The 21137-nt window shown below is 47.9% G+C and overlaps 2 protein-coding genes across 2 annotated transcripts; one reads left to right on the plus strand and one right to left on the minus strand.

Moving 5' to 3' along the window:
* Positions 1-208: 208 nt before the first annotated feature.
* Positions 209-8145, minus strand: FITM2 (fat storage inducing transmembrane protein 2). Its single transcript, XM_003936401.4, has 2 exons — positions 7902-8145; positions 209-4269 (listed from the first exon to the last, which is right to left on the minus strand). Exons 1-2 carry the CDS (start codon positions 8072-8074, stop codon positions 3654-3656), a joined length of 789 nt encoding a protein of 262 aa, XP_003936450.1. The 5' UTR covers positions 8075-8145; the 3' UTR covers positions 209-3653.
* A 24-nt stretch (positions 8146-8169) lies between these two features.
* Positions 8170-18381, plus strand: R3HDML (R3H domain containing like). The gene is given in 5 exon segments (XM_074405401.1): positions 8170-8350; positions 8854-8870; positions 11073-11221; positions 13855-13987; positions 18166-18381. Coding segments are annotated over 5 exon segments (696 nt in total).
* The last annotated feature ends 2756 nt before the right edge of the window (positions 18382-21137 follow it).

A 21137-nucleotide genomic window follows, 5' to 3' on the forward strand; every position in this document is an offset into this window, starting at 1 on the left:
AGTAAGTCGAGCTAAAAATACATGACTGAACAGGCATTTATATTACACAAGACTTAGGTGGGGAAAATAGGAGCAACGCCAACCGTAAAGTAACCTGTATACGACAAGTTAAATTGAGAAAGAATTACCTACTTTCACAAAGTGGGCTGAGGTTAACTGGGCTCTGCACTTAAGAGCATTAGAAAAGAACACACAAGACACCAAAGTGTGGGATTTCATTATCTCCAGTTTACTTTAATTGCTTGTTTACACACATGATCTGTGTATACATAACAGCAGCAAGAGCCATTGTCTAAATACAATCTGGTGCCCAGACTATGACAGATGCACGTGGAAAATGAGGCGTCGGTGAACTGATCTCAACATAGGCAAAATAAGCATGGCAGTATTCTATGATCACAGATGCTCCCAGAGCCTCTTGTTAAGCAGCTGGGGATGACAGACACTTTTCAACACAATACAGAACGATTTGAACAAAAGACCCAGACTCCAAATGGCACCCAGAATATATTCATTTCTCTGCCTTCTCTAAAGGAGGTGAAAGTTCTAAAGGCTTACTCAAGAGGAAGGAGGCAGGAAGACTATCGCCTGCCAAGCAGATGCTGAGCACCGTACAGGCACCATTTCCCTTCATCATCTCCACTTTACAGGTGATGAAAACGCGGTTCACCATGATCACACAGCCAATAGGAGTGTTGCCAAGATATGAACCCACATCTCACGTTTGCTTGAGCCCAGATCCTTTCTCTTATGTTAATCATGCTGTCTCACATAGGAATAGAGAGCATGCTCCCAAGGAAGAGGGAAGGGTGCGCAGCATGGACAAGTGGCGGAAGCCTCATCAATACAGAAGGCTCTGCAACTGATACTTTCCACAGAGTTAATTTAGTGCTAAGCCTGAATCAGACCCACATGAGATAAATATCTGGAGATTTAAGTGTCACAAATGGACTTTTGGAGTCACCTTTGCCTATTTCCTTTTGTACTGAACATGACACTTAGAAGACCTTTTTGGGTTTTTTGTTGTTGTTGTTTTTGAGATGGGGGTCTCACTCTGTCACTCAGGCTGGAGAGTAGTGGCATGATCTTGATCATCTCGGCTCACTGCAACCTCTGTGCTCCCGGGTTCAAAAGATTTTCCTGCCTCAGCTTCCCAAGTAGCTGGGATTACAGATGTGCACCACCACACCCAGCTAATTTCTGTATCCGTAGTAGAGATGGGGTTTCACCATGTTTGCCAGGCTGGCCAGGCCTCAAGTGATCCTCCCACCTTGGCCTCCCAAAGTGCTGGGATTACAGGTGTGAGCCACCGTGCCTGGCCTAGGAGCGCTTTCAATCCCTTCAACAAGCCCCTGCCATCTACTCCCTGGCCACTCCCACCACTGGCCTCCAAAGCACCATGGTGCCACCTCCCAAAGCTCATCGCCTGTGTTTCTGCCCCTTTTGAGAGCAACGTATCATGACACATTGTGATCAATAAAGTTAACCTGCAACTTGATGGGATATGAAATATTTAAAATATATCTTCATATAAAAAAATTTTACATCGAAGATTCACCCTCAACCACCTAAGCTTCAGTGGAGCCAGTCAGGTGTAGTGTTTCTCAGTTATTGCTACTATCAGGCTTGACTGGAGAGAGGGCAGCAAGGCAGCTTGAAGCCCCCAACAGCAAGGGGCTTGGTTTGAAAGGCTTAAGGAGATAGTCTGGGAGAGAACAGGGGACATCTTATCACAGGGCATGGAACTGTGCTTTTGTGGATGGAGGCAACAGGATTTCGAACCCTTTCCAGCACTGTCACAGCAAAGGCCACAGAATGACAAAGCTGGAAACTGAAAAGTGCTGCAAAGGGGAAAGAAAAAGAACTGATTTCAAGGCCAGTTTAACAGGCCCAGGCATGAATGGGTTTGGTTGGTGACACAAATTAACAGGAGGGAGGGGCTACGGTCATGCCACCTTTTAATAAGGGTGATTTTGCAAACAGGTTGGCTTTTTGCCATCTGAGGGAGGCATTTTACTTCACGTCTGCATTATCATAATCTTGTCTAAAAGGTACAGATGCCCTGGGCCACAGCAGAGTGATGAACACACTCAGCACGTGATCCTATAGCAAACTGTTCAGTCTGTGCCCCTGATACGTGGTCAGGGGAGTTTCAGTGCAAGCATGCATTCTGCAAAGTCACCCCGACTCACCTTAAAATTCAGCAGGCTGTTACTAAAATGCCTGCTTTCTGGTTTTATTATCGTATTTATTTATTTTTATTATAGAAATAGGGGTCTCACTATGTTGCTCGGGCTGGCCTCAAACTCCTGGGCTCCAGTAATCCTCCCACATTGGCCTCCCAAAGTGCTGGGATTACAGGTGTGCGCCACTACACCTGGCCCAGCTTTCACTGTTAAAGGAAACAGCCCATGAGGTGGAATTTATGACTATCAGCCCAGAGCTTGGTTTATAACAAGTAAATTAGTGTTCGAAACCAACCAGCCAACCCTCAAAACAATCTACATGTGCCAGAGAGCAGCACTGGAGTTGTGAGTTATTTTCAGGAGTTTTACCAACAAAAAACAAATGCCATAGTTCTTTTCAAAAACTGTAAAGGATTCACTCGAAATAGAACAGAAAAAAAGGTAATCTTATTGCTCCAAAAAACCAGCATATAGTAATAGAAAACACGGACAGAAAATGATCGTAGTCCTTTACATATGAATCATCCAGTACTCTGTCGGAGAGGCACTGCATGTTAAAGGGCCTGTTTCAGCGGCTAATCACAAGCCAGTTGCAATATTTAAACATTTCATGGATGAAACAAGTACTATAACCAGAGAGTGTCCTTCAGGCATCAGGGTGTTTTATAAAGAACGCTGCCTGAAACAGACACCCATGCAAAATTGACCAGTGGGAAATCTGGGTTTTTTTCCTTGTTGTTTTTGGAGACAGAGCCTTGCTCTGTTGCCCAGGCTGGAGTACAGTGGTGCAATCCTGGCTCACTGCAACCTCCGCCTCCCGGGTTCAAGCAATTCTCCTGCCTCAGCCTTCTGAGTAGCTGGGATTACAGGTGCATACCACTAGGCCCAGCTAATTTTTGTATTCTTAGTAGAGACGAGGTTTCGCCATGTTGGCCAGGCTGGTCTCCAACTCCTGACCTCAGGTGATCCGCTTGCCTCAGCCTCCCAAAGTGCTGGGATTACAGGTGTGAGCCACTGCGCCTGGCCAGAAATACTCCTAAGTAACAGCAGTGAGAGCCATTAAAATCTAAAGATGACCAGAACCTGGGAGAAGGTAGCAAAGGAGCCCCCAGGTTCCGGCCTCCCCTTTGGCCACACCACAGAGGCTTTCCTGATGCTGCGCTTTTGCTGAGCCTTAGCTCCCCACCCTAGGGACAAAAGGAGTGTTCCAGACAAAGGTCAAGCCTTGCCAGGGACAAAAAGTGCCTAACTGGGAATGGTGGTGCCTGCGACACTGGTGATGTGGCCAAGAATAGTCTGAGGACTAAATTCACTCCCCAGACTTCAGCACCACCCACCAAAACTGCCTGGTACCCTTTCCCTCTGAAGTAGGATCAATAATTTAGCCAAATAACTAAGCAAAATATATTTAAAAAAAAACAAACAAACAGATTTGTCATTGTCCTTCTGTCCCCGCTTTTGTGACTCTTACTTCTTGTAACTGTCTTGCTTCAAATTCAAACTACAGCTCTTGGGAGGAAGTCCTGGGGAAAAGGCTTTCAGATACCAACACCCATATGTCCCGTACCAGCCGAGCAAACCGAACAAGGTGCCGAACACCTTCTGGGACAAGTTGTGGAAATAAACAGCTGTGCACAGAAACATCAACACCCAGATGAAAGTCAGAATACCCAGGGCCACCACCAGGGTGGTGATGGCGGCGTGGAGGCAGTGGCTCCGGTCCGTCTTCACCTCATGCATCACTGACATCTCTTCCACAATCATGAGGGCGCAGAAGGTCAGCAGGAAGGAGTGACCTGAGATGTCAAAGCCATGCCAAAAGCCCCCTTCCTGGTGGCACTGCTGCTTGCTCTGGTGCTCCTTCCTGACCCCCTCTAGGGCCGGGGACTGGTAGCAGGTACCCGTGTAGTGTTCGATGTTGGAGAAGATGGAGGTGCAGACATACCAGATGGCCGTGCCCACAAGCAGGGTGCTCAGCCGCCGCAGGACCAGGCCAGCCTTGCCGGTCAGGTGGTAGTTGGTGAGGGCAATGAAAGGCAGGAGGAGACAGAACGTCCAGGCCCAGGCCATTTTGACAAAATACCTGACAGAGGAGGAAAGCGGAAGTGAAGAGAGGGAACATGGCGGAGAGGGCACCATGTCAGGACTCAGATCTCTAGACTGCCAAGGGAGGGAAAATGAGAAAACTGATCAAAGCTACAGATCACAGCAACTATCATGTTTTAAATACTTACCATATTCTTCACTTACTAAGTACTTTTTTTTTTTTTTTTTGAGATGGAGTCTTGCTCTGTCGACCAGGCCAGAGTGCAATGGTGTAATCTCGGCTCACTGCAACCTCTGCCTCCTGGGTTCAAGCAGTTCTCTACCTCAGCCTTCTGCATAGCTGGGATTACAGGCACAGCCACCACATTCAGCTAATTTTTGTATTTTTAGTAGACACAGGGTTTCACTATCTTGGCCAGGCTGGTCTTGAACTCCTGACCTTGTGATACACCTGCCTCAGCCTCCCAAAGTGCTGGGATTACAGGCTTCAGCCACTGCGCCTGGCCTCTAAATACTTTATTTTTAATTTCCTTTTTTTTTTTTTTTTTTTTTTTTGAGATAAGAGTCTCGCTCTGTCACCCATGCTGGAGTGCAGTGATGCAATCTTGGCTCACTGCAACCACTACCTCCTGGGTTCAAGTTCTCCTGCCAAGTAGCTGAGATTACAGATGCACATCACCACACCTGGCTAATTTTTGTATTTTTAGTAGAGACAGGATTTCACCATGTTGGCCAGGCTGGTCTCGAACTCCTGGCCTCAACTGATCTAGCTGCCTCAGTTTCCCAAAGTGCTGGGATTACAGGCGTGAGCCACCACACCCAAACCACCCCACAACCCCTGTGTAAGTACTTTAAATGTATTAACCAGTTAATTTGTAAATGACTCTATGACGTAAGTACTGTTATTATCCGCATTTAACAGAAAAGAAAACTAAGACACAGGGAAGTGCCAAACCCAAAGTAGAGGAGCCGGGATTCAAATCCAGGACCTGTGGTCTTAAGCGCCATGTTATTTACTTAGGAAAATAATAATAACTGAGCATCTACCAAATGCCAGGAGCTTTCACACACATTCACTTTCCCACAGAGCACTCACATTTGCCCTGGGAAGAAGGTACCATTGTTCCATTTTATAGACAAGAAACCTAAGGCTCAGAAAACTTGAGTACCTTGCCAGGGTCACACTCATATAACCAGCAAACACTGATTCAACCACGATTTGGACAGCCCCAAAGTCCACGCTATTTCTCCCATACCTTGTGTTTTTTGTTTTTCCTTTTCTTTCTTTTCTTTTTTGAGACAGGGTCTCACTCTGTCACCCAGGCTTACATGCAGTGGCACAATCATACCTCACTGCAGCCTCAAACTCCTGAGCTCAAGTAATCCTCCCGCCTCAGCCTCACAAATAGATGGGACTACAGGTTTGTGCCAATGTGCCTGGCTAATTGTGTGTGTGTGTGTGTGTGTGTGTGTGTGTGTGTGTGTGCATGCACACGCACACACACAGGCAGAGATGAAGCCTTGCTATGTTGCCCAAGCTGGTCTTGAACCCCAAACCTCAAGCAATTATCCTGCCTCAGCTCCCAAAGTGCTGGGACTACAGGTATGAACCACTACACCCAGCCTGGTTCTTTCCCAATAGCACAGTCTTGCAACAATGAGCTTTACTTTAAGACAAAGACCCGGGTTCAAATCTTGACTCTGACTTATTATACCTCCTACCTCTCCAGCCCTCAGTTTCTTCAGCTATGAAACAGAGCTGGGGACCAAATGATTTTTTTATTTTTGAGACAGAGTTTCACTCTTGTCACCCAGGCTGGAGTACAATGGCACGATCTCGGCTCACTACAACCTCCGCCTCCTAAATTAAAGCGATTCTCCTGCCTCAGCCTCCGAGGTAGCTGGGATTATGGGTACCTACCACCACACCTGACTAAGATTTGTATTTTTATTTATTTATTTTGAGATGGAGTCTCACCTTCTGTCACCCAGGCTGGAGTGCAGTGGCACGATCTTAGCTCACTGCAGCCCCCACCTCCCAAGTTCAAGCAATTCTCCTGCCTCAGCCCTCCGAGTGGCTGGGATTACAGGCATGCACCACCACGCCCAGCTAATTTTTGTATTTTTAGTAGAAATGGGGTTTCTCCATGTTGGCCAGTCTCAAACTCCTGACCTCAGGTGATCCGCCCACCTCGGCCTCCTAAAGTGCTTGGATTACAGGTATGAGTCACTACGCCTGGCATGGCTCTTTCCTAATGGCAGAAACAGTCCTGCAACAAAGTTTTACTTTAAGCCAAAAGACCTGGGTTCAAAGCTTGACTCTGAGTTAACTTACTATACCTCCAACCTCTCCAGACCTCAGTTTCTTCAGCTATTAAACAGACCTGGGAGGATCAAATGATTTTTAAGATCCCTTCTAGATTTAGATTCACTAGTTCCCTCTCATTAATCAGCACAGAGACTTGGAACAAAAGTCCAGGATACATCGCTACCCCCAAAACAGCAGGGGCGTGTTGTCAGCCAGGCCGCTTGGCTCCCAGCTCACCCAGGCCAGAGGAAGCAGCAGCTGCCTTGTGCACCTCCCCTGTGCTCACGAAGGCTGCCGAACTAAACGCAGGACAGGGACTTGGGGCCACTACCAGCCTCATGACCTATTCTTAGCCCAGCCTCTCAGGGTGGGTGAGGAAGGACGGTGGGCCAAGGACAGAAGGACTCTTTTCTAGGTTCCAATGGCTTCTAGGGCACCACCCCAGGGCCTGTCACTAAAATCTTCACTGGGACTGATAAGGAAGACTTCGCCAGAGCCAAGACCGTCAGGCATTTGAGGGAGCTGCCTGTGAGAGAAACCAGGGTTTTAAGCAGATAACCAAAGTTGGGCTGACTTTCAGGACACGCTGGAGACGCTTATTCTGGAAGACACTTAGGCTTACGTCAAGGGAGCAGCTTTATCTTTCAGAATTCCCCTTTATGTCTGCAATAAACTTACTGGCCGGGAGTTTTGAAAAAAGAAGGCAAGCAAGCAAAGGAGTGGATGGGTGGAGCTAAGGCGCTGTCTCAAAGCCCCGGCTGGGATTGCTTTTCTGGGCCACTGCCATGCATTCTGAGTGGTGGAGATAATCCAAGGAGATCCAGGGGAAAGGGCACAGACTAGGGGGTTCCACTGCTCTGTGAGTATCTCGGGGCGGGAGCTCTGTCTGTCACAGGCTAGGGCGAGGCTCTTCCACAGGTGGTGATGGGATTCTGCCACACGCCGCGGGGATCTGATTTGGCGCAGGGTGGGGTCTGTGCCGGGTCTGACACAGGCAGGCAGGACAGTGAGGTGGCATCTCCCAGACAGGTCAGGGGCCAGCTCCTAACTCCAAGGGAAGGCGAGGGAATGGCGACATGGGCTGATTCATCCCCACCCCACTGCACACCCTACACACAGAGACACACACGACCCCGCTCGCCACCGCCTGCCCAACGTGAGTCTGCAAACACGAACTGCTAGTGACACCCACTACCCCGGGCCCCCCAGGAGCGACACGCGTGCAGATGCTGCTGTCACGGCTGGGAGGAGGACCTCCCCTCCAATGACTCGTCCACCAAGGCAGCTAGCCTCGGCTTCGCTGTGCGAGGCGACAACGGGCCGGTTCTGGTTGGGACAGCAGAAGACCGGGGTGCACTCACATGTTGAGGACGTTGCGCTTGTTGCTGAGGTAGCTCTCGGGCAGCGGAGACAACTCCTTGAGAAGGGAGCCCGCCAGCATGGAGGCCACCAGCGCCCAGGGCAGATAGCGCCGCACGGCCGCCCGCACTAGCGTCCCCCGGAGGAACCACGCGCAGCGCTCCAACTGCTCCATGCCGGATCCTGTCGGCCACCGTCCACCTCCTTGTGCCCTCTGGGCCACCGTATTGCCCTTCGCCCGGACCAGCGCCTCCGCCTCCCTTCGAACGCATGCGCGCCGCCCACGAGTCCCACCCCTTGCGATGTGCTAGGGTTCCCGAGCCCGCGCGCTCCCCCTCGTGGCCGCTAGCTGGCTCTGCAGCGTGCCCGTCCCCGAGCGCCTGGCTCCTCTCTGCGCTCTCCTGGCCGCCCCAGCCCCGCCAGGCCACACGCTGGAGTCCTGCAGGTTCCAGTAAGCCTCTGTGTCTTGCCGTAGTCTGGGAAAAAGCGCCTGGGAAAGTACTTGCTGGAGGCTGGAGGAGGATAAATGTAGCCCTGGAGATTTGGAACAGTCGTTAACAGCATCATTAAGTCTTTCCTGGAGCAAAATCTTTGGGCAAATAGTTTTTTTTTTTTTTTTTTTTTTTTTTTGAGACGGAGTTTCGCTCTTGTTACCCAGGCTGGAGTGCAATGGCGCGATGTCGGCTCACCGCAACCTCCGCCTCCTGGGTTCAGGCAATTCTCCTGCCTCAGCCTCCTGAGTAGCTGGGATTACAGGCACGTGCCACCATGCCCAGCTAATTTTTTGTATTTTTAGTAGAGACGGGGTTTCACCATGTTGACCAGGATGGTCTCGATCTCTCGACCTCGTGATCCACCCGCCTTAGTCTCAAAAAAAAAAAAATATATATATATATATATATATATCTCCTTTATAACGTACTTGTTCGTGTGTCTCATTTCTGTCTCCCCTAGAATGTCAGCTGCAGAGGGTGGGTAACTTTATCTGTCTTGCTCATTGATGCATCCCAAGTGTCTAGAACTGTCTGGCAACCACTAAGCACTCCAAACAATGTTATTTTGTCATTGAATAAATTAAAGAATCATTATTAACACAGTGATCTAAAGGAACTCACTTTTAAATTTAAATTGCTTCTTTACAACCAGAAGAGAAACAATGGAAAATAATAAAAACTATGAAATTATTATTTTGGGGTGATGCAAAAAAAGAAGGAAATTATTGAAGAAGAAAAAAATAAAATAAATGATTACGAAGAAGAAAAAAAAATTTTTTTTAAGAAATCATCATTGTTTCAATCTTAAGGTGTTCCCAAGATTATACATCTCCGGGAAGGGGGTTTTCTGGTCTATCAAGTCTGAAAGATGCTGTGATAAAATGTCAATGGGTTAAGTAGAGGGTGCCTGGGGTCAGGGAAGAGTTCTTGGAAGGGATGATTTCTATCTAAGCCGAGATCTGAAGGACTGGCCAGGGGAACAGTGGGAAGCGGTCATTCCAGGAAAAGCAACCAGCAGGTGCCTTTTGTTGGCTGGTGTGCATGAAATAATTCACTCTGGTTTGGGAGTCAGGGGCAGCAGCTCAGGAATTCTCCCAGTGGGAGGCCCTCTTTGTCCACAGCTACTGGCCAATGAACAGGAGGATTCATCTCCAGCACCAACTCCTTCCTTCCCAGCTCTCCTCTGCAATGCTTCCCCCTCTGTTAACCTCTAGCCACCTCTCCTTTTGCCTGGAAGGGAAGACTAGCCACTCCCTGGGGTGAGGCAGCTGAGCAGAGCTGGTGTCTGCCAGAGGCCAGGCTGCCTGACTGCCCCACTGGGAGGGGCTTGTCTCCACTGGCTGTTCCCTGAAACACACACAAGCCCAGGCTACCCATCATCTGGGCCCATCAGGGGCACAGGCTCAGCAGGGCTGGCGGCTTTACTCAGCTGCAGGGTGAATGGCAGGGGGGTTCCTGGGACCCTACACATCCCTGGCAGCCTAAAGACCCTCCTGCTCCCTCTGATCACTGTCTCCTGCAGACTCCAGTACTTCCTATCTTGGGCAGGTCATGGCCTGGGAGGAGAGGAAGCTTTTGTTACCTGAAAGACCAATGGTAGGTGGTGGCTTATGCTTGTAACCCAGCACTTTGGGAGGCTGAGGTGGGAGGATCACTTGGGCCCAGGAGTTCCAGACCAGTCTGGGCAGCAGAGACCCTATCTCTATTAAAAAAGTTTTTGTTTTAATTAGCTGGGCTCGCCGGGCACAGTGGCTCACACCTGTAATCTTAACATTTTGGGAGGTCAAGGAAGGTGGATGTCTTGAAGTCAAGAGTTTGAGGCCAGCTTGGCCAACATAACAATACCCAGTCTCTGCTAAAAATACAAAAATTAACCAGGCGTGGTGGCATAAGCCTGTAATCCCAGCTACTGAGGAGGCTGAGGCACAAGAATTGCTTGAAACTTGGAGGCAGAGTTTGTAGTAAACCGAGATCATGCCACTGCATTCCGGCCTAGGTGACAGAGTGAGATTGTCTCAAAAATAAAATAAAAATCTGGGCATGGTGGTGTATTCCTATAATCCCAGCTACTTGGGAGGCTGAGGAAGGAGGATTTCTTGAGCCCCAGAGCTTGAGGCTGCAGTGAGCCATTATCATGCCACCGCACTGTAGCCCGGGCAACAGAGCAAGGTGGCTCAGGCCTGTAATCCAGCACTTTGAGAGGCCAAGGCAGGCAGATTGCTTGAGTCCAGGAGTTCGAGAACAGCCTGGGCAACATGGCAAAACCTTCTGGATACTGCTGGGAACAGAATGGACAAAGCTCCTTCCTTCACGGAGCTGACAGTTTCGTGGGAATAAGAAAAAACAAACATCAGCAAGATCTTAATATATATAAGATAATGTCAGGAGGCAATAAGGTGTTGAGAGGAGAGGGAATGGGGGCCAGGATGGCATGCAGCGAGAGCACAGGGGAGTCAGTGACTTGTTCATTCATTCCTTAGCACCTAGAATGCCCTCCATTTTTCAAACAAATGGCACATTTATTGAGCACTAGTTGTGTGTGTGTGTGGCACCTGCCCCAAGAGGTGTTTAATGATTGCAGGCGGCATGGAAGGGAGGGAGATAGACGTCTCACCAGGGACACGGTTGTGATGATGGTGGCTGTCTCCCTGGGGAATTTCACTGCCTTTCTTTCCCCAGGTCTGGGATGAGCAGCTGGCCAGGGCTGCCGAGGCCTGGGCCACCCAGTGCATCTGGGCACACGGGCCTTCACAGCTGATGAGATACGTGGGCCAGAACCTCTCCATCCATTCTGGCCGCTGAGTGACCCTCTGCCCTTCCTTCACTCAGTCATTCAACAAACACACATTGAACACTTACTCTGTACCAGGTGCTGCACTTGACACTGGGATAGCATGGTGAACAAGGCAGACAAGCTCTCCGCCTGCAGGGGGCCTGCATTCTAGTTAGGAGGGCGCAAGCAAAAGCCTAACAAAGTTGTGTGCACATTGAATTGAGGCAAGTCTTGTTTTGTTTTGAGAATAAGTGCACAGATTGTCATGAAGAGTGAGGAGGGATTGGGAGGCTTATAATGTAGTATAAGGGGGCCTGGCGTGGTGGCTCATGCCTGTAATCCCAGCACTTTGGGAGGCCTAGGCGGACGGATCACTTGAGATCAGTAGTTGAAGACCAGTTTGGCCAACATGGCGAAACCCCATCTCTACTAAAAATAGAAAAATTAGCCCAGCGTGGTGGTGCATGCCTGTAGTCCCAGCTACTGGGGAGGCTGAGGCAGGAGAATCACTTGTGGATTTCTTAAGCCTGTAAAATTGCAAAAAGACATCTGCGAGACTGCCACGTGATGGTCAGATTTTTATTTTGCCAAATAAGGATGTTAGAAAAACAACTGCCTTCCCAGCCTCGGGGAGAGTGGGAAGGAATTAAGGCCGGTCCTTTCAAGTGAGCTCAGTGGAAAGTCAGGGCCCTGTCTGTGTCTCTTTCATGTCTTTAACTGGTCACCACCAGCACCAGCCTCTGAGAGCCATGAATGGTCCCTCAGAGCCCTACAAAGCAGACATCGGGTGATTCAGTCCGGCCTCCATTTCACGTCCCCTCTCCCCTGCCCCTGAACTCTTCCTGCCAGACTCCACCCCTACCCATGGCCATCACTCAAGGGGCTCACAGATAGAAAGAAATCGGTGTTAGAGGCTGGGCACTGTGGCTCACACCTGTCATCTCAGCACTTTGGGAGGCCAAGGCAGGCGTATCATGAGGTCAAGAGATTGAAGCCATCCTGGACAACATGGTAAAACCTCGTTTCTACTTAAAATGCAAAAAATTAGCTTGGCATGGCGGCATGCACCTGTAGTCGCAGCTACTTGGGAGGCTGAGGCAGAAGAATTGCTTGAACCTGGGAGGTGGAGGTCGCAATGAGCCCAGATTGTGCCACTGCACTCCAGCCTGGTGATAGAGTGAGACTCCGTCTCAAAAAAAAAAAAAAAAAGAAAGCAGTGTTAGAGACAAAGCCGTGCTGCTGTAAATTATGAATGTGCATTTTTCCAGATTTTCTCCCTCATTGGCCCTTTTATGCATATTTTTGTATATTTGTGCCTCTGTCAAATATGTGTGATTGAAAAAGCCCTCAAAGGCAGGGCACGGTGGTTCACACCTGTAATCCCAGCACTTTGAGAGATCAAGGCGAGCGGATCATCTGAGGTCAGGAGTTCAAGACCAGCCTGGCCAACACAGTGAAACCTCATCCGTACTAAAAATACAAAAACTAGCCAGGCGTGGTGGTGCACACCTGTAGTCCCAGCTACTTGGGAGTTTGAGGCACAAGAATTGCTTTAACCCAGAAGGCAGAGGTTTTAGTGAGCCGAGATCGCACCACTGCACTCCAGCCTGGGCAACAGAGTGAGACCTCGTCTCAAAAAAAGAAAGAAAGAAAGAGAAAAAACCCTCGGTCCCCCCAGATGGCTTTTCAGACTGCAGAGGGTGTCTAAGGTTGGCACACCAGTATCTGCCTTCTCACATCTTAGACAGCCCGAGGAGCCCTTCCTTCCCTAAAAATGCAAATGCTTGGGAGGCTGAGGTGGGTGGATCACCTGAGGTCAGGAATTCAAGACCAGCCTGGCCATCATGGTGAAACCCCCATCTTTTTCTTTACATTTTTTAATTTTTACTTTTTTCTAAGATGAGGTTTCACCATGATGGCCAGGCTGGTCTTGAACTCTTGACCTCAGGCGATCCACCCACCTCAGGCTCTCAAAGTGCTAGGATTACAGGCCTGAGCCACCACGCCTGGCTGAAACCCCCATCCTTAAAAAAAAAAAAAAAAAAAAAAAAGGCCGGGCGCGGTGGCTCAAGCCTGTAATCCCAGCACTTTGGGAGGCCGAGGCGGGTGGATCACGAGGTCGAGAGATCGAGACCATCCTGGTCAACATGGGGAAACCCCGTCTCTACTAAAAATACAAAAAATTAGCTGGGCATGGTGGCACGTGCCTGTAATCCCAGCTACTCAGGAGGCTGAGGCAGGAGAATTGCCTGAACCCAGGAGGCGGAGGTTGCGGTGAGCCGAGATCGCGCCATTGCACTCCAGCCTGGGTAACAAGAGCGAAACTCCGTCTCAAAAAAATAAATAAATAAATAAAATAAATAAAAATTAAAAAAAAAAGTTCAAATTTTTTTTTAAAAGAAAAAAAATGCAAACACACTTGTCTGAGATGCCCACCTCCTGCCCGGCCCTCTGCATGAAAGTAACACATATACTTTCTATGAATTATCATGTGCCAAGTACAGGGAGGCACCTCACCTGGGTTCAGAACATCCCTGTGTGGCAAGGGCCACTGCCCTCCTGCTCAGAGATGGGAAACTGAGATGAGGGAAGGGAAGCAAAGTGACTCACCCAAGGTTACCAGCAAGTTGGCTGCCGAGCCACTTTTCCATCCTCTCCCCCGGCTTCGTCTGTGTCCCGCCTCCCCAGGTACCACTCTGTGGTGGATCTCGGGACGTCCTGGTCCGAGGAGAAGCGGCATTACTTGTTTCTGGACCCAAGGGACCATAACCCACACTGCCCCTGGCGCTGCGATGGCCCCGTCTGCTCCCACTATACCCAGGTACTCCTCCGTCAGGGCTGAGGGCCCCTGGGGTACACATGCTGGTGCTTTAGAGGAAAGGAATGTGTGGAGCAAAAATGAGAATGCGAACAGGGACCGTTCTGGGCTTCTTTTAACCAAAGAAGCATATTCCTGGAAAGTTGTGTGCACACTGAATGGGAGTGAATCTTGTTTTTTGTTTGTTCATTTGTGTTTTGAAACAGAGTCTTGCTCTGTTGCCCAGGCTGGAGTGTAGAGGTGAGATCTCGGCTCACTGTAACCTCCCAGGTTCAAGCAATTCTCCTGTCTCAGCCTCCCAAGTATCTGGAATTACAGGTGCACACCATCACGCCTGGCTAATTTTTATATTTTCAGTAGAGACAGGGTTTTGCCATATTGGCCAGGCAGGTCTTGAACTCCTGACCTCACGTGATCCACCCACCTCAGCCTCCCAAAGTGCTAGGATAATAAGGGTGAGCCACCACGCCCTGCTATGAATCTTGTTTTGTTTCGAGTATCTTAGGTATTTTCTGTTTTCTCAGGTTCCCTCTCTAGTGGTTCATGCCTATAACCCCAGCACTTTGGGAGGCTGAGGTGGGAGGATCGCTGGAGGCCAGGAGTTGAAGACTAGCCTGGGCAACTTCGTGAGACTCAAAAAAAAATGCCAGGTGTGGTGGTGGGTGGTGCATATCTGTAGTCCCAGCTACTCAGGAGGCTGAGGCAGGAGGATCACTTGAGCCTGGGAGGTCAAGGCTGCAGTGAGCCTTGATTGGGCCACTGCACTCCAGCCTAGGCAACAGAGTGAGACATTGTCTTAAAAAAATTTAAAAAAAGCTGTAGAGCATTGAGTGCCAATATCAAATGTGTTAACACTTATTATATATAAAAATACAGTGCAACATGCTGTCGCAAGTACTCGGACAGAAACTTCCAATTTTATGACTAATGTCTTCTTTCAACCCGGTCGCTCTGTGACTCACTTGAAGGTAAAGTCAAAAGCCTAAATGTGAGAACTTCTAGGAAACGTGACACAAACCAAACGTCCTTCCTGAGTTCCCGTGATCCATTATTACCTTCATTTTACTAGTGAAGCAAACTGAGGCACAGAGCGGTTGAGTCAAAGTCACACGGGTTGTGTGAAAGTCACAGGGACTTCTGAATCCATGTGAAGTCACAGCATGGTCAAAGTCACACAGCTGGTGATATTGAGATTCTGATCCAAGTCTGTTTGACTCAAAAGTTCGTGTTTTAACAATAATACAACAATGATTTTCAAAGCTTGGTCACTAGGTTAAAGAAAAAAAGATGCCAGGTACAGTGGTTCATGCCTGTAATCCCCGCACTTTGGGAGGCCGAGGCATGTGGATTGCCTGAGCTCAGGAGTTTGAGATCAGACTGGGCAGCTCGGTGAAATCCTGTCTCTACTAAAAATACAATAGAGATCCAAGATGGCTGATCACTAGCAGCTCGGGATTGTAGCTCCCACTGAAAGCGCAAAGAGGGAGAGGACGCCACACCTTCACATGAATTCTTGTTGCGCACGCACCAGGAGATTCCCAGCGGAGGAGCCCCACGGGTCGCCATCGCGACTCTTGTGACCGGAGAGGCGGTTTTGCCGGCGCCTCGGAGCGTTGGTTCTTGGTGCAGAGTCAGAAAAGCACCATCAATCTTAACGCCGCTGATTTGGTCGGCGCAGTGGGTTGCTCAGATTTCGGCGCTGAGAATCAATAAGTTGGACGTCCACTCAGAAACCCAATTACAAAGACGGTAATTATAAAGACCACATGGATAAATCTACAACGAAAGGAAGAAAACAGCCAAAAAAGGCTGAGAATACCCAAGATCAGAATGCCTCTCCCTCAGCGGGGGATCCCAGTTCCTCATCAGCAACGAAACAAGGCTTGATGGAGAACGAGTGTGTTCCAATTACAGAAGCAGGCTTCAAAATGTGGATAATAAGAAACTTCTGTGAATTAAAAGAACTTGTTCTAACACAATCCAGAGAAACTAAGAACTTTGAAAAAAGGTTTGATGAAATGTTAACAAGAATACACAATTTAGAGAGGAATATAAGTGAATCGATGGAGTTGAAAAACAATACAAGAACTACGTCAAGTATGCACAAGTTTTAACAGCCGAATTGATCAAGCAGAAGAAAGGATATCAGAGGTCGAAGACCAAATCAATGAAATAAAACAAGAAGACAAGATTAGAGAAAAAAGGATAAAAAGGAACGAGCAAAGTCTCCAAGAAATATGGGACTATGTGAAAAGACCTAATCTACGCTTGATAGGTGTACCTGAATGTGACGAAGAGAATGAATCCAAGCTGGAAAATACGCTTCAGGATATTATTCAGGAAAATTTTCCCAACCTAGTAAGGCAAGATAATATTCAACTCCAGGCAATACAGAGAACACCACAAAGATATTCCTCAAGAAGAGCAACTCCGGGCCGGGTGCGGTGGCTCAAGCCTGTAATCCCAGCACTTTGGGAGGCCGAGACGGGTGGATCACGAGGTCAAGAGATCGAGACCAGCCTGGTCAACATGGTGAAACCCCGTCTCTACTAAAAATACAAAAAATTAGCTGGGCATGGTGGTGCGTGCCTGTAATCCCAGCTACTCAGGAGGCTGAGGCAGGAGAATTGCCTGAACCCAGGAGGCGGAGGTTGCAGTGAGCCGAGATCGCGCCATTGCACTCCAGCCTGGGCAACAAGAGCGAAACTCCGTCTCAAAAAAAAAAAAGAGCAACTCCAAGGCACATAATCGTCAGATTTACCCGGGTTGAAATGAAGGAGAAAATACTAAGGGCAGCCAAAGAGAAAGATCAGGTTACCCACAAAGGGAAGCCTATCAGACTTGCAGCAGGTCTCTCAGCAGAAACCCTACAAGCCAGAAGAGAGTAGGGACCAATATTCAACATCCTTAAAGAAAAGAACTTTCAACCCAGAATTTCACATCCAGCCAAGCTAAGCTTCATCAGTGAAGGAAAAGTAAAGTTTTTTGTGAACAAGCAAGCACTCAGAGATTTCATCACCACCAGGCCTGCTTTACAAGAGCTTCTGAAAGAACCACTACACATAGAAAGGAACAAACAGTATCAGCCTTTCTAAAAAATACCAAAAAGAGCATCAATATAATGAAGAATTTACATCAACGAATGGACAAAATAGCCAGCTAATATTAAATGGCAGTATTAAACTCACATAAATCATTGTTAATTCTAAATTTAAATTGACTAAATCCCCCAATCCAAAGACAGACAGGCAATTTAGATAAAAAACTAAAACCCATCAGTATGCTGCATCCAGACCCATCTCACATTCAAGGATACACAAAGACTCAAAACAAGGGATGGAGAAAGATTTACCAACCAGAGAGCTAAAATAAATAAATAAAAAGCAGAAGTTACAATTTTTGCCTCTGATAAAATAGTTGTTAAAGCAACAAAGATCAAAAGAAGCAAAGAAGGACATTATATAATGATAAAAGGATCAATGCAACAAGAAGAGCTAAAGATCCTAAATATGTATGCACCCAATACAGGAATACCCAGACATATAAGACTAATAAAGAGACAGACTCCCACACAATAATAGTTGGAGACTTCAACATTAATATTAGACAGATCAATGAGACAGAAAATTAACAACGATATCCAGGACTTGAACTCAGATCTGGAACAAGTAAACGTAATTAACATTTATAGAACTCTCCACTTTAAATATACAAAATATACACTCTTATCAGTACCACATCATATCAACTTAGAAGTTTAAACAAAATGTTGGTTGGCTCCTTGTTTGTTATTCTCTTCCCTCATAAAAAAAAAAAAATACAAAAAATTAGCCGAGTGTGGTGGTGTATGCCTGTAGTCCCAGCTACTTGGGAGGCTGAGGCAGAAGAATTGCTTGATCTTAGAAGGCAGAGGTTGCAGTGAGGCAGGAGAATCACATGAATCTGGGAGGCGGAGGTTACAGTGAGCCGGGATATCGTCACTGCACTCCAGCCTGGGCAACAGTGAGACTCTGTCTCCAAAAATAAATAAATAAATAAATAAATAAATAATGAAACAAACCCTGTCTCAAAAAAAAAAAAAAAAAAAAAAAAAAAAAAAAAAAAAAAAAAGTTAAAAACAAAAAAGGAAAGGAAAAAAAGAGTAACCAAGGCTTGCAGATGTGACTTGCCCCACGTCCCAGGGCTGGCGAATGGCAGCGTTGAGATCTGGACATCTGCGTGAAGGTTGCTCACCTAACGCTCCTCTGTCTCCCTGGGACCTTTTCTCTTTTGGGGGCAACTGGATTGGCAAGGCCCCATACAAAATGGGAAAGCCATGCTCCGCCTGTCCCCCCAGTTACCAAGGCAGCTGCAGTAGCTTGCCTGGGCTGAAATCCAATAAGCTCCTGAGCTTCTGATTTTTCTCTGAGCTTTGGTGTGTCTCCAGCTGGAGCTGCCCCTCCACATCCTGCCTTCAAAATACTGGGTGGAGGAATAATTTTTTCTGTAAAGGATATGAGTTAGAATCATCCCTATTGAACTTTCCCTCCTAGATTCCCTTTCTTAAATGTCCAACATGCGTTAGAAGAAAATGACCTCCCTGCCTGCCTTCTTTTCTACTTGCAAAACCTTTCTTTTCTTGGGCCTCCAGAAAAGAGCCCTGCATGTTTCATTAATCCAGTTCTCAGAGAACCAAGGCTGGAAGGCACAGAACTGGTGCCTTAGGACCGGGGATGATGGCTCACACCTAAAATCCCAGCATGATGGGAGGCCGAGGTGGGAGAATCACTTGAGTCCTGGAGTTGGAGAACAGCCTGGAAAACATGGCAATACCCCATCTCTATTTAAAAACAAACAGAAATCCTGGCACCTTGGTTTTGTGACTGTCTGGCTTTGTCAAACCCAAATGACTTTGTCCATCCAATGAAAGGAATTCTTCCGAGTGTGGCGGCTCACGCCTGTAAACCCAACACTTTGGGAGCTGAGGCAGGTGGATCACATGAGGTCAACAGTTCGAGACCAGCCTGGCCAATATGGTGAAACCTCGTCTCTACTAAAAATTCAAAAATTAGCCGGGGATGGTGGCTCGCTTCTGTAGTCCCAGCTACTTGGGAGGCTGAGGCAGGAGAATCTCTTGAACCTGGGAGGCAGAAGTTACGGTGAGCAGAGATGGAGCCGCTGCACTCCAGCCTAGGCACAGAGACAAGACTATCTCTTTAAAAAGAAAGAAAGAAAGAAAGATAATCTGCTGTCATTCATCCAATAACAGCCAACCAGTTTCTGGGCAGCCTTTGAAGACTTGTGATTCCCTCCCTAAATTGGGCACACTTCAGACCCATGATTTTAAAAAAACAATGAAATTGGCTTGTGGACATCCCACCCAACTCCCACTGCATGGTCTTGAAGCCACCACGGAGTCCAGGTCCCCCCTTTTTACAGATGGGTACACTGAGGCTCAGAGCAGGGTGTAACTTACCCAGAGCTACACAGCTTGTCTTTGATGGCCAAGGTTAGAGCAGAGTCTCTGACAGCCTCTCAGAACTGGGAAGTGAAAGCCGGTGTTGGCCTGAGGGGACTCTCAGTCTCTCTCTTTGATCTACCGCTTGTTCTATCTCTGCCTGGTTTTCTGTTTCAGTCTCTGTGTCTCTCATTCTTTTTCTCCCAGACAATCTTACTCTCATTCCAATAAGCCATTTCCCCTCTCCCCACCCCATCCCACCCAGTGATCGTAGGGCACAAAAGGCCTTTTATCTCCAGAGATAGTAAAATCTCCTCCCTCAGACCTTGCCCTGGGGCCCACTCCTTGCTTGGCTGGAGAGCGCCTCCTTTGAAGACCTGGGATGGAAAACAGGCCCTTTCTCTTGGATTCCCTGCATTGTCCTGGATGGAGTGAGTTTTCTCAACCTGTGTGTGTCACACCCTCCCGTGTCAACCCCAGTAAAGTCCTTTGAGATCCAGTGCAGTGGCTCTTTCTGGTTCCTCCCTCTCTCTGCTCCCAAGAGGGTCAAAAGACGAAGAAGGGGAACTGGCTGGGGGAAGATGGGTGAAGGGAAAACCAGCTCAACTGGAAGACCAGGGAAAGGCACTAACAGCGCGTTGGGCCCTACCAAATATACCACTGCTCCATTTTACAGATGAGATCAACGAGGTGTGGGGTGAGGACCAACTTCTAAATGCTGGAAATAAGTGAAATAAGAGAACTAAGAGCTTGGGCACAGTGGCTCACGCCTGTAATCCCAGCATTTTGGGAGGCCAAGGTGGGCAGATTACTTGAGGCTAGGAGTTCGAGACCAATCTGGGCAACACGGTGAAACCCCGTCTCTACTAAAATTACAAAAATTAGCCAGGCATGGTGGTGCATGTCTGTAATCTAGCCACTCAGGAGGATGAGACATCAGAATTGCTTGAACCCTGGAGGTGGAGGTTGCAGTGAACCAAGACCGCGCCATTGCACTCCAGCCTGGGTGACAAAGCAAGTCTGTGTCTCGAAACAAAAAAAAGAGAGAGAGTTCGTATCTTCTTAGACTATATCTTTCCTACTTTATTTTTTGGAATGGGCTTTTCTTGAAGACTATATCAGAAATGGAAAACCCAAGAGACCACCTGGAATTCCCATCTTACCGTGACAATTTTTGCTTAATTGTCTCTTCCTTCATGCTTCTCCGGAGTTTCTTCCCCCTTCTGAGCTGAGAGGCAGGAGTGAAGGGGTTAAGACATTGAGCTTTTGTGTTATATAGAACAGATTCAGCCTGGTGCGGTGGCTCAGGGTTGTAATCCCAGCACTTTGGGAGGCTGAGGCAGGTCAATCACATGAGGCCAGGAGTTCCAGACCACCCTGACCAACATGGTGAAATTCCATCACTACAAAAAATACTAAATTAGCCGGGTGTGGTGGTGCGTGCCTGTAATCCCAGCTACTCAGGAGGCTGAGGCAGGAGAATTGCTGGAACCCAGGAGGCAGAGGTTGAAGTGAGCTGAGATTGTTCCATTGCACTCCAGCCTGGGCAACACGAGTGAAACTGTCTCAAAAAGAAAGAAAAAAGAACAGATTCAAATGAAGCTTCTTGAGCCTCAGTTTTTACATCTGTAAAATGGGAATACTGACTGTGACAATTCAATGACATTAAGAGCATAGAATGCTGACAAACTAAACAGTTCATAAATGCCAGTGGTT

The sequence above is a fragment of the Saimiri boliviensis genome, chromosome 9 (genome assembly GCF_048565385.1).
Source record: "Saimiri boliviensis isolate mSaiBol1 chromosome 9, mSaiBol1.pri, whole genome shotgun sequence".
NCBI lineage: Eukaryota > Metazoa > Chordata > Mammalia > Primates > Cebidae > Saimiri > Saimiri boliviensis.

What these genes read in the sequence shown, in the direction of transcription:
- FITM2 (XM_003936401.4), bottom strand. Translation starts at nt 8,074, where the DNA reads ATGGAGCAGTTGGAGCGCTGCGCGTGGTTCCTCCGGGGGACGCTAGTG. An exon ending in AAGCGCAACGTCCTCAACAT is followed by an intron (nt 4,270 to 7,901) that starts GTGAGTGCACCC and finishes CTCCTCTGTCAG; the next exon opens with GTATTTTGTCAAAATGGCCT.